This window comes from Vicugna pacos, unplaced genomic scaffold (assembly GCF_048564905.1).
Source record: "Vicugna pacos unplaced genomic scaffold, VicPac4 scaffold_19, whole genome shotgun sequence".
NCBI classification, from domain to species: Eukaryota; Metazoa; Chordata; class Mammalia; order Artiodactyla; family Camelidae; genus Vicugna; species Vicugna pacos.
The window spans coordinates 73,160,788-73,174,064 of NW_027328740.1; the positions used below are offsets into that span (position 1 = coordinate 73,160,788).

At 41.4% G+C, this 13,277-nt stretch overlaps 1 protein-coding gene across 1 annotated transcript in view; it reads left to right on the top strand.

The window, feature by feature from the left end:
• Positions 1-13,277, top strand: part of LOC140693509 (uncharacterized) — a 311,246-nt gene that overhangs the window by 204,039 nt on the left and 93,930 nt on the right. Inside the window, exon 11 of the mRNA XM_072957329.1 lies at positions 10,705-10,844. Coding sequence (XP_072813430.1) covers positions 10,705-10,844 — 140 coding nt within the window. The remainder of the gene's footprint in view (positions 1-10,704; positions 10,845-13,277) is intronic.

Below are 13,277 nucleotides of genomic sequence, written 5' to 3' on the forward strand. Positions count from 1 at the left end.
TTTAACACTTGCCCTGACTTCATGGAATCCATTTTTATGAGTTTATCTCCCCCTGGTTTCATTTAAGTATTGAATCTCCATTTTCTCTTCACTCTCCGTTTTGCCTTTTTGTTGTTATGGTTGTTAAGCTGTGTTTAAAAAAATTGTTTAAATTCTCTTTTAGCAAGAGGCTGAATGTAAATATGCAAACAAACAGCACAATTAAATGCTTTTATATATTCTAAGCTGTTTAGTATTTACTTAAAAACCGATTTGAATATTAAAGTGATAACATTTTAAAAATATTTTTTAATTTTTTATAGAGATATAGCTGATTTAAAATATGATATTAGTTTCAGGTGTACAATAGATGCTCCATTTATAGTTACTGTAAAACATTGTCTGTATTCCCTGTGTTGTAAGATACATCCCTCTAGCGTGTTTACATTACATGTTGCAGTTTGTATAAGAAAGTTGGGTAACGCAGAGTCTGGAACGTGGCTGTGTATGACTCAGGTTCACGCTCACCCTGCCTGTCAGAGCTCAGGCCTTCACTCCTTTCTGCAGGGGAGCGAGTGGAGGCAGCTCTCATCAGCGCTGGCACCACCCTCTGAGTGGCAGTGACAGCAGTGACTGTGTGTGGACGTGCAAATTGTTTTTCCAAGAGCTTTATATGCGTTTCTGCATTTAATAATCAAAGCCCTCCTGTGAGGAAGCGTTTTAAGTTTTTAATGCATAATACATTTTATTTTGATATTGATAGATTTCAAACCTCTGGAAAATTTACAGGAGTAGTACAATAAACGCTTAGATACAGTTCAGCTTAAAGGGCACTATTTGGCTTTCTGTGTCTGGCTTATTTTAGCATAAAATTTCAAGGTTCTTCCATATTGTAGCCTGAATCAGTACTTTATTCTTTTTGTTTGATAATATCCTTTTCCATTTTTTTTGGTTTTAGTCTATTTAAAAATATTTTCATTGAAGTCTAGTCAGTTTATAATGTTGTGTCAGTTTCTTGTCTACAGCACAAGACTTCAGTTAAAAAGGAACATACCGGCATTCATTTTCATACTGTTTTTAAACATAAGTTACTATAAGATATTAAATATATTCTCCTGTGCTATACAGTATAAACTTGCTGTTTATTCTTTACATACTCAGTAACTGCAAATCTTGAACTCCCAATTTATTCCTTCCCACACCCTCCCCCCTCTGGTAACCACAGTTTGGTTCCTGTGACTCTGTCTGTTTCTGTTCTGTAGAGAAATTTATCTTTTTGTTTCTTTCTTTTTTTTTTTTTTGATTCCACATGTCAGCAATCTCATGTGGTATTTTCCTTTCTCTTTCTGGCTTACTTCACTTAGAATGACATTCTCCAGGTCCATTGATGTTGCTGCAAATGGCATTATTTTATTATTATTTTATGGCTGAATAGTAGTCTATTGGACAAATATGCTACAACCTCTTTATCCAGCCATCTGTCAGTGGACATTTCGGTTGTTTCCATGTCTTGCTATTGTAAATAGTGCTGCTGTGAACATTGGGGTGTAGGTGTCTTTTTTAATTAGGGTTCCTTCTGGATATATGCCCAGGAGTGGGATTGCTGGGTCATCTGGGAGGTCAAGGTTTTGTCTTTGATGAACCTCTATAATTTTTCCACAATGGCTCCACCAAACTGCATTCCCACCACAGTGTAGGTGTGTTCCCAATTCTCCGCAGCCTCTCCAGTATTTATTGTCTGTGAACTTCTCAATGATGGCTATTCTGACTGGTGAGAGGTGATATTTGATTGCAGTTTTGATTTGCATTTCTCTGATAATGATATTGAACATTTTTTCATGTGCCTACTGGCCATTTGTGCGTCTTCATTGGAGAAATGTTTCTTTAGGACTTCTGCCAATTTTTGAATTGAATTGTTTGTTTTTCTTTCTTATTAAGTGTAAAAGCTGTTTACATATTCTGGGAATTAAGCCCCTAGCAGTTTCATTTATTGCAAATATTTTCTCCCATTCCATAGGTTGGTTGTCTTTTTGTTTTGCTTACTGTTTCCATAGCTGTGCAAAAGCTTGTAAGTTTAATTAGATCCCTCTTGTATATTTTTGGTTGTTTTTCTATTGCTTGAGTAGACTGCTCTAGGAAAACATTGCTGAGATGTATGTCACATGTTTTGCCTATGGTTGCTTCTAAGAGGTTTATAGTGTCTTGTCTACATGTTTAATTCTTTAATACATTTTGAATTCATTTTTGTGTATGCTGTGAGGGAGTAGTCTAACTTCATTGATTTACATGCAGCTGTGCAGTTTTCCCTGCACCATTTGCTGAAGAGGCTGTCTTTACTCCATTGTATGTTCTCACCTCCTTTGTCAAAGTTTCAATGACCAAAAGTTTGTGGGCCTATTCTTGGTAAATGTGTTTATCCGTTCATTGATGGATGGATATTGTTAGTAACTTTTGGCTACTCTGAATGATACTGCTATGAATATTGATGTGAAATTTTTATGAGAATATGTTTTGATTCTGTTGGCTGTACAGTTGGCCCTCCATATCTGTAGTTTCCACTACATGGATCCAGATGGCTGATGATTGTAAAGGGACTCGAACATCCTTGGATTATGGTATCCAGGGTGTGGGGTTCCTGAAACCAACCACCCAAGGGTATTGAGGGATGACTCTACATATAGGAGTGGAATTGCTGAGCCATATAACTCTAAGCTTTTGAGGAAATACCAGACTTCTCCAAAGAAGTTGCACAATTGTCCCTTTCCCCTGGCCGCATATGAGGTTTCTCTGCCTCCTGAATGACATTTGTTATTGTCCATGATTTGGTAATAACCATCCTAGTGGGTGTAAAATGAGATCTCATTTTGATTTTGATTTGTCTAGTGATGTTGAGCATCTTTTCATATGCTTATTGGCCATTTGTATATGTATCTAAATTCGTGGTAAATTTAAAAATTGGGTCTGTTTTATTGTATTGTTCAGTTGTAAGAATTCATTATATATCCTGGATGCTACTCTCATATTAGATAAATGTTTTGCAAAATTGTTCTTCTATTCTACACATTGTCTTTCACTTTATTTTTTTTAAACATTAAAACAATTTCTTTACAGGGGAGGTAGTTAGATGTAATGATTTATTTTATTTTTCTTGCTAAGCACGCACTCTCTGACTTGAGATACCCATTTCCCCTGTCATTTGACTTTCTTGATGATGTCTTTTGTAAGAAAAGGGTTTTAATTTTGATGAAGTCCAGTTTATCTGCTTTTTTCTTCTATCACTTGTGCTCTTGGTATTGTATCCAGGAAACCAAAGCCTATCCTAGGACCACAAAGATTTATACTGTGTCTTCTTTTAGAAAGTTTATAGGTTTAATTTTTACATTTCTGTCTGTGATCTACTTTGTTTTAATTTTTATTTGTTATATAAAATATGGGTGTTCAGATTCCAGATTGATTCTTTTGCCTGCAGATACCCAGCTGTCCCTGCACAATTTGTTGAATAGACTATTCTTTCAATGGGGTGTTTTTGGCCCCGTAGTGGAAAACTGTCTGTAAATGTAAGTTTTTCCCCGTGGGTTTTTATTGTGTCTCATAGATTTATTTATCCAAACTTATGCCAGCATCATACTGACTTATTACTATAGCATTTTAGTACCTTTTAAAGTGAGTCCTCCAACTTTACTCTTCTTTTGCAAGGTTGTTTTGCCTATCCTGGGCCCCTTGCACGTCCATATTAATTTTGGGATCAGTTTTTCAATTTTTGCAAAGAAGTCAGCTGGAATTTTGATAGGGATTCCACTGTATATGTAGATCATTTTGAGGAGTCTTAATATTTTTAATAATACTGTCTATCATTCCATGGAAATGGGATGTCTTCCATATATGTAGATCTTTTAAAATTTATTTTGGTGATACTTCAAAAAGTTCAATGTACAAATCTTGTAAACTTTTGTTAAATGTATCCCTCATTTTATTTTTAATGCTGCTGTAATTGGACATGCTGAGTTTCTTATGGGTGGGACTATATATCAATCTTCTTATTTCTAGAATTCCTTAACAGCAATTACCCTAGTTATATATTTGCTACTTAAATCTATCCACAACTATTCCCCGCCCCGTGTTATAAGAAACCAAGACCCAAGTTAAGCTACCTGAACACCTATGTGGAAATGTGAAATGAGACCCTTGGGTGGGGCTTTGTGCAGATGATACTGGAGCTTATTCAGGATGGCTTCATCGTAATTTCTTTTAAACAAACCTTCCGGTGTATTTAGTCAGATACATTAAGAACATGCCCTTTTGATGTGCGGAGTAGCTAAGACTATGATTTTCAAATAATTTCTAATGAGAGTGTTGTTCTTGAAACCTAATTTGCATCAATCTTTGAAGATTTATGTTTCAGGTGCTTTGACTAAAGAACCCCCACCTGTCTTTAATCAATAACGACAACTAAATGCTCAAGCAACATGTAAGAGCTTGAGCAAACTGCCCCCACCCCATAGTGCTGGGTGGCTGCAGCTGCAACTGGAGTCAGCGCTTACCTATCCCAGTACGCTTGTGCTGATCTGCTCAAAGTGGTTCGTCCAACATTTTGTCAGTAGTCTGTTGGACAAAGTCATTAAAAATTGATTGAAGGTTGCTGGAATGCAATATATTCTTATTAATATTAATTAAGCACATATTGAGTGCTTATTGTATGATGGAATTGTCCCTCAGCCTCACATGAATATTATTTCTCATAAAACCTCACATATTTCCTTGTTAATCTCACTTTACAGATAAGGAGACTGACAATTAGGTCTTCTCTCTTTCGGGGGAGCTCATTATCAATGATGGGAAGTTATAAGGAAAAAGATATTTATTCATCATGAGAAAACATTTTTCTGAGGGTCAGCAAAGAAGAAGATGAACACTGAAGAAGGTGATCATTGTTCAAGTGAGACAAGCCCTGGGTTGTGCGGAGTCTGCATCCCTGTCCTAGAGAAGGCACGTGTAGAGCTGCGTACTGGGTGAGGCGGCGTGGCCGCGCAGGGAACGCGGATGCTGGGCCGTTGGGCTGTGCTCAGGCCTGGTGGGGCTTTCTCCTAAGGGCAGCGGACCATCATTGACAGATTTTATGTTGGAGAGTGGGGTGCTCTCGTAGTTCACTTTTGTCTTGTAGAATGCTTGGAAACATTTAGAAGGCTTGGCAGGAGGTGATGTGATGGGTCAGAGTAGGGTGGCTGCGAGGTGTAGCAGTGTTCAATTTTCAAGTGGTTTTCAGGCCCAGGCTTGTGGCTCAGTAGCCGTGTCAGTTTGAATGACGCACTCAAGGAAGTGAAACAATTTATCTAATCAATTGAAGCAGCGATGTACCCAATTCCCAGGACTGTTGTGGAGATCCAGTGAGATAACGTTTGCAGTGTGCAGCATGGTCCCAGCACAGAGTCAGTGCTGAGTGAGTGCCAGTGAGTATCTGGTAGGTCAGGTGTGGGTGGTGGGACTCGGTGTCTGAGGATATCTGGGCCCTGAAGGAGGGGTCCATTCACATCTGTGAGTGATGGGTCTGAGTTGGGAGAGGCACGGAGAACTTAGCCCCCGACCAGAGGCCCTGGGCAGGACGGCTATTGGAGGAGCACCGTGAAGTCAGCTCTTTGCAGGTGGAGTTGGAGGTGCCCTTGTGACATCTAAGTGCAGTGTCACGAGCTGAAAGTGGAGGTCTGCGCCCAGGCTGTGCATTTTCGAATAATGTCAACTCCTGAGGACACCGAAGTATTGATCACTGAACGGAAGTCATACTTTACAGGACAAATGAATAGTAGTATCACCTCTGTCATCAAAGCTCACGTCTATTTATTCATCACTCAGTTTGCTAATTGGGTACTTACAGAGCTCACTTCACCGTCCTCCCGTGGGCTCAGGCTCCACAGAAAAGAGCTGGTGTGTCTTCCTCTTTTCCAGAAGAAGACACATTTAGCTTGTAGACTTCTGTACCTCGCCAGACTTAGGATATTAGTTTGTTGCTTTAATTGTATTTTCTGTTGGCCATGTACTGACAGGAGAGAAATTTTACCTCATGGTCATGTTTCAATTAGCTGTTACTGAGAATTGCTGATCTGATACATAGTGTATGTATTATATTAACTTTGTAGAGTAGTTATCATTTTTCTGTCTTTGCCCTTTAATTTTGATTGCCCCTTCAGTGTTCTATCCTTTTTGGGGCCTTATTTTTTTTTAATTAAAAAAATGTCTGTTAACAGTTAAGAAAACAAAAACAAAGAAAAAATGCACATGGGAGCTAAATTTAGAAAATGTCTAGTGTGTTTTCTATCTCGGCAATGGAGGGTTCTAGAAACTCGTGAAAACTTTCATTACACAAGTTCCTTAAAATGCTGATTAAGAAATAAAACCTTCCTTCCTCATCTTTCAAGCTGCACAACTAATTATCAAGAAAGTGAGGGAAAATTCTCAGAAGCCAAGACAAATGAGAAAGCACGGTTTCTGGGAGATATGCGAGCCTTAGAATCCCTGGGGTGCTGGTTTGATCCTGAACTGATTTTCAGTTGCCTTGACAGGAGGGCAGGATGTGAGCCCCAGGCCTCTGACACTAGGAGTTGGATGGGGGATCATATTATGGGCCAAGCCCATCCTGAGGATCTTGGTTTACTAAAGGGTGAAATAGGAAAAAAAAATTCCTCAAGGCAAGAAATTAAGGAAAGTCAATTTTGTTGGAAGAGGGGAAAAATAACAAATCCAAAGTAAGGATATAATTTAAAGTTGTTCTGGCATTAGAGTGACCACAAACACCTGGCAGAAAAGCACAGATACTCCTTGATTGATAAGTTGTGTTTTGAATGAATCAGTGAACAGCCATTCTGAAAAAGGCCTCCAGAGTCTTGTGGATCAAGATACTGGACAGCAAACACCTCCCTTCCAAGGTCTCATTCAAATAACCAGAAAGGTTTTAAAGGAAAGAAGCCATAATCATAGATCTATTTATTAACAGTTCTATATGCTACGAATTCAGAGGTGACTATGTAGTTGTCTCCTCTATTATGGACCTTACTTTCTCTTTGGGGAGACAAAATGACATAGTTGGTAATCTTGGTGGAGGGAGGTGTTAGTCTGTTGCACTTAGCCAGGAGAGGAGATTAAGAAAACAGTGAAGGGTGGGTGAAATTTTTAGCTGAGGACAGTCTTGTTCACTTGGCTTTTAATTGCAGGCTCAATGAACTGTCACTGGAGGGAATAGATCTTACGGAGGATGGACATAGCTCAGGCCTCATTGGAATGGACAAATGAACCTGGAGAAAGACAGTCAAATCTGTGCAGACATTAAAGTTCACTTGAACGTGCTGCATCCCTGAGCCAAAGATAGGACAAATATGCAGCAATTCTTGAGGACAGAAGAGTGGTTTTTAAGGTTCTCCAAGAATGAATCCCATGGAACCGAGATGGCCAGTTGTCAAACTGAGACTTTGTTCTTTGGACGGTGTACCCAGCAAGGGTATTGGCCTTTTATATGTTTCCATTTGTCTTTAATACATGTCTGTTGATGAGGACGTGGGCACAAATGTTTGACACCTTGTCGAGGCGATTTTGGATACCTGCCTAGAAGCACGGGCACAGTTGCGGCTGCTTCATACATCTTGCAACCCATCCCTTTCTCCGGCTCCGTGATCACGGCAGAGTGGTTCCTTGTTGACCTGTCCGCTTCCTCTGTGACATCATAACCCATGAAAAGACCGGAGCATATTAACTTGGCTTTGTTAAAGTCAAAGAAACAGATCAAATGTGGAGTCAGATTTGTTCTTTCCTATTTCAGTAGTACCATGGAGATGGCAGTTTGGGCAGCTTTTTGTAGTGTCCTTGAGGCTTTCTCTCTCAGCTTCTTTGCGCCTCAATTGAAAACCCTTCATTGCTGTCTGGCCTGCTGGTAATGCACACTGCCTGTTTTGCCCTGAAGATGTGTTCTGTTTATAAACTCATCTCTACTCCTTGGAAAACAACACAAGAAAAACTCAGTTGGTTTTCCACCAGTCATGGGCAGGGGTGAGGTATACCATGTTATTATTTCATAAAATAATAGTAATAATAGTAATAGTAATAGTACTAGAAATAATAATAGTATAATAATAATAATAATAATAATAATAATAATAATAATTATTATTATTATTATTATAATAAAAGAAGTCTTAAAACAGGACTGAGCACATTGGAGAGAGTCAATAAATGCTTTCTGGCTTAAATCAAAAGTGATGACTTAGTGATTCCATGGCTGCTGTATTTGCTAAGCTAGTTACTCCTTTGCTCCATTACACATTATTTTAACTGAAAAAGAAATGCAAGCAAAAGGTTAAAAAAAAAAAACTCAAACAGAGCACAAAAATACACAAGTGAAAGAAGTTTTCCCTCATCCTCTGTTCTTTCAGCCCTGTCTGGAGATGCCACTGTTTACTATCTTTTGGGTGCTTTTCCAGATATGCTTTGCACATTCCCACCTATGTATGTAAATTCCTTTAAAATTTTAGTTATTTTTAACTTAAAGAGATTTAAATCCTCAAGTGGCTTCTGCCCGGGTAATAGAACAGAACAAATCTGACTCCATATTAGATCTGTTCCTTTGAATTTAACCCTATGCTCTGTCTCCTAGGCTTCATCTTGCTTGTAAAAAATTGTTGCCTAGAGCCTGAAATACACAGGAGAGCTTATTCTGAAGCTCTGACCTTTAAGGATATTTAACATTTTTTCATTCATTAAAAGATAGCAAATTGCAGAATAGAAAATAACGTTTGTTTTGTTGGAGATTTACAGGGATCTGACCCACGCAGATAGCTGTAAGAACAAAGGATTCTAACAAGAAGGAATTCCTACACTAAGAAGTTTGCAACAACCAAGCGCGTAGGAAAGGAGCCTGAATTGTGACTTGGGGAGATGGTTTTCCAGAACATTAGTTTGCCAACTAGGTCTACAGAAACTTGCTATTCCAAGCCCCAACATCTGGTTTCCAAACTTATTGGCCTGTCCTGCACTGAGGAGAATGAATTTGGACTTGGTAACACTCCTATCTACCTAGAAAGCAGGGCACTGGAGCTGAGTGTTATGGAAACAGGCCAGCCAAGAAACAAGCACCAATCGGAGTGCTGGAGTACTCAGAATTATTATGCCGGCGGGCTCAGAGGGGCTTCTGCTCCGAATTTCTGAGCACCTCCAAGACGTGCACATGAGGTTTTAAAGACTTCAATACAAGTAAGGGGATATTAGCCAATAAGACTCAAAGAACAAAATGCAAGGAATCAGTACACTGGAGCTTATCAATTTGTAATAGTTCACATTACTGACACTTGTTGAGCTTGGAATTACGAGTTAGGTTGTTAGCCCAATAAACTGACACTAAACTTCAGATTTACGAGATAGCCCAGCAGAACTTAGATCAGTAAACCGACACTTATCACACTTAGATTTGTGACTTAGCTTGTTAGCCCAGCTGGACTTTTCCTTCACATGAGGACAGCTCTCCCACCCCCAGGAAACCACTGTGAGCCCTTGATGTTTCCACTAGGTTGGGGTATGGTTTACCCAGGAGGGATGGGGACTATGCACCAACACTCAGGCAGTCTGCTCTGTCTGGGGCTCTGATCTTGTACCACACCTCTCCCCGCCAGCCCAACACCTGGGACAGTGGAGCTAAGGCAGTGATCCTTCCTGCCTGTTTCCCAGCGTGTAAAAGGGGAATATGTACTCTTCCCAAGGAAGTTCTGAGCGACAACACCTGCGGGTGCTTGGTTCTCAGAGCAACAGAAAACCCAGCTCCGCATGGGGGCAATGGGTGTGATCCCCGTAGTGTTTCTGCAGAAGCATCTGATGGAGGGCTGGATCAGGGAGGTAAAACATGAGCTGCGGGACTTGAACGGTTACAGAAGGGTACAGAGGTAGGTCTGCCATCTCAGGGTGCCCTAGAGGTAAAGCTTTTTCTCTCCAACTCCGCTACGACACTCCCCTATCCAGACCCATCCCTTCTCTGCTCTTCCTGTCCATCTGTATCCCTCCACTTTTCCCCTCTTCTCCACCCGCTCCCATCTTCTCCCTCCCTCGCTGTCCCACCTTCTCTCGCAGAATCCAGAGAGGATCCATGTCCCTCCTGCGCATGCGCTGTCGGTGCCTGGTGGTCCCCTGGTTCGAAGCTCCATGTCCGAGCCGGGGATTGGCCCCAAATGCTTCTCAACTCTGTCGCCCGTTAGGCCTTTGGTTCCTGCCTGGGGCCGGGGCTTCTGGCTGTGGAAGTGCAAGGTGGGGGGCTCCCGGGAAAGGGTTCAGGCGGCTTCGGGAGGGTGATCCGCCTTTCACAGCCCCCAAGGGCGCCAGTCAGCCCGTGTTCAGCTGAATTTCTCTGGCCAGACCCTTCTGACAGCACCACCTGCCCCGGCGCCCCGGCCACAGCTGTCCAGGTCCAGGTGTGCGCCTGCCACCTCTCACGCAGCCGGGATCCCCTCAGTCCACGGCTGGCGTCCCCTTCCCCTCTCCCGCCCGCGAGTCCTCTCCTCCCGGGCTTCCTCTCCTCGGCCGCCTGCCCGTCCCCACCAATGGGCGGGCTGTTTCCCGGGTGGGCGTGGTCTGCGGACCTGGACGGGAGGGGGCGGCTTATGCTGGTGCTGGGGCTGGCCTCCGAGCGGGGCTGCAGCCCGCACCCCCCCTTTCCCTCCCCCCTAGGGCTGCCCTCCTTTCCCTTTCACCCTCCCTCAGGACCAGCTCAGTGGCGTGTGTGCTGCTCCCCGGACTGAGAGCCTCTGGCTGTAGCGCCCAGCTTCACCTGGTGGAGTCGGGAAAAGGGAGCATCAGTGCTGAGCAAGCTTCTGTCTCCTCCCTCAGTGTTTCTGCCGCAGGTAAGTATCTTGAACACTTTCAGGTGTTATGATGGCGGTGCTTGTTGATGTCACGTGTTTTTATAGTGAGAGGGATTAACAGTGGTGAAAGCAGGGCTTGGTTCTGTTAAAAATGAGCTGAAGGCATGAAGCTGTGATATCCTCCTTCCTTCCATCTCCAAGGGTGAAACGTGTGACCGTCGATTTTAAAAAGACAGTTACAGTCCCTAACTAGCCCAGCCCAGCGAGTGTGTGTTAACAGGAACAGCATCACTAGAGGCCTTGGAGACCCAGGGATATTGCAGTCCTAAAGAACTCCTGGCACCGTTTTGTTTGTATTGGTTTTTTTTTTTCTTAAATTGTGGGACAGAATAGTGGTATAAAAAGAAAAATATTTGTCAAGAAATATTTTTTCATATAACAGCGTTATTGTGATATAGTTCACACACCATGAATTCCATCCATTTAAATGGTAAAATTCAGCAGCTTTTAGCATATTCACTGTTGTGCAACCATTATTATTCCAGAACGTTTTTATCACTTCAGAAAGAGCAGTGGAAATTAATGACCTATCCACCCCTCCCCAGTGGTGGTTCTAAAGAAATTTCTTGGCTAATCTTGACCATAAATTCACTTGTTATATTCCAAGAAAAATCTGGTAGGAATTCTAATCAGAATTGCAATGAATCTGTCTATCAAAACAGGAAGAATTAACGTCTTTATGGCACAAACTTCTTCTACCCATGAATATATTTCGGACCCTATATTTTCCTCTGTCCAGAGCCTGGCCCATGGGAAGTCCTCACTACTTGTTGGGCTTGTGAATGATGAGATTCTATACATCGTTAGTTGCAGCTGTAGCCTTTCACAGAAGAGAAAAGAAACCTCAGTGAAGCAAGTGACTCTCTGATGGTCAGAAAGAGTGACAGCCATTGCTGGAGTGATCCAGTGGACTTGGTGTTTTCAACCAGAATTCTCCACCACCTACAGCTAAGGGGATTAGAGTGTTCTTTTATTTTTTCTTAATGGCGTTGCTTTTATTTTTACTTATTTTTTAAATTATTTTTTATTTAAGTGTAGTCAATTTACAATGTTAGTTTCAGGTGTACAGCAGAGATTCAGTTATAAACATATGCATATGTATATACATATGTTTTAGATTGTTTTTAGTATAACTCATTACAAGAAATTGAATATAGTTCCCTGTGTTATATAGCAGGTCCTTGTCATTTATTTTATATTTACTAATTTGTATCTGTTAATCCCTCCTTTCCTGCCTGCTAAATACAGTTTGCTTTCTATGTCCATGAGTCCATTTATAGGAGCACCATTTTTCCTAGTAATATATGCTCTTTGGCTGCTTTCAGTTTCAGTAATTCCATCTTATCTGTGGGCGCTTTTCTTCTGGTGGTCTTTATGTGGTTTGCACACGTGGTAATAGAGATCTTTATTTGGGAGAACTCCAGGTCTCGTGTAGTCCCTGGTACAGAATGCCCACTGAATTGATAATTGAACTGGGAAAAAAGCACAGTAAATGCTGGAATTTCCACTATGGTTGAGAATTCCAGGTTTCAATAACCTGTTTAGACAACCTTACTATTGGCTGCACCCATACTGGGTAATTTGGTGGAAATTCATGGTATGGTGGTGTAGAGACTGGACCTTATATTCTTCTTCTCTTTCTATTTTCTAACACTCATTTTCCTGGGCCTTCCAGATCCTCCCCCAGAAGTGCCCAGGGCTGGCTTAGTGCTGCGCTGAGGCAATATTTGTTAATAACGCCCTTTCCTCTTCTCCTCTGAGCCTCCGTTTCTTTCTGTGCACAATGAGCGCTTAGACTAGATAAATACTTTTCAGTTTCTTTTAAAGCCATGTTTCCTTTGAGAAACAGAAAATGCAAATATCTCCTCTCAACCCAACCCTTTAGATTTTGGTATGTCCTCCAAGGAGTGACATAGCTCTTTGTGAAAAATTGATGTGATTTTGATTGCAGGTGACACAGAAAAGACTCTTCAGAGATTTATTGCAGGGAGAGGGCAGGAAAGAGGCAGTATGTGACACTTTCTAGTGTGAGCAACGGAGCAGGGACTTGGATTTAAATACGGTGTCTGACGTGGCCTCTCTCTAATCTTGTAGAATGTGATAAACTTCTCTACCTCAGTTTCTTGATGTGTCAAGTTGGGGTGATAATATTTTAAGGCTTCTGTGAAACATTATACAAATAAGATATTTGTGTCTCGGTAGAAACAAGATCTGCTAGGGATTCAGGGATTTGTTTAAAAAAAATTCTTGTCCATAGCACTCTGTCTGTGTGTATTTAGAAGTTCCTGGAGGGTGAGGGTGAGTCTAAAGTCCATTGTGGGACAGGTGGCCCATATTTCTCCGTGTCCCAGTTTACCCCCTACTCCCCAGTCCTCTTCCTCAGTCCAGGATGAAGTTCCCTAGTAGATTTAC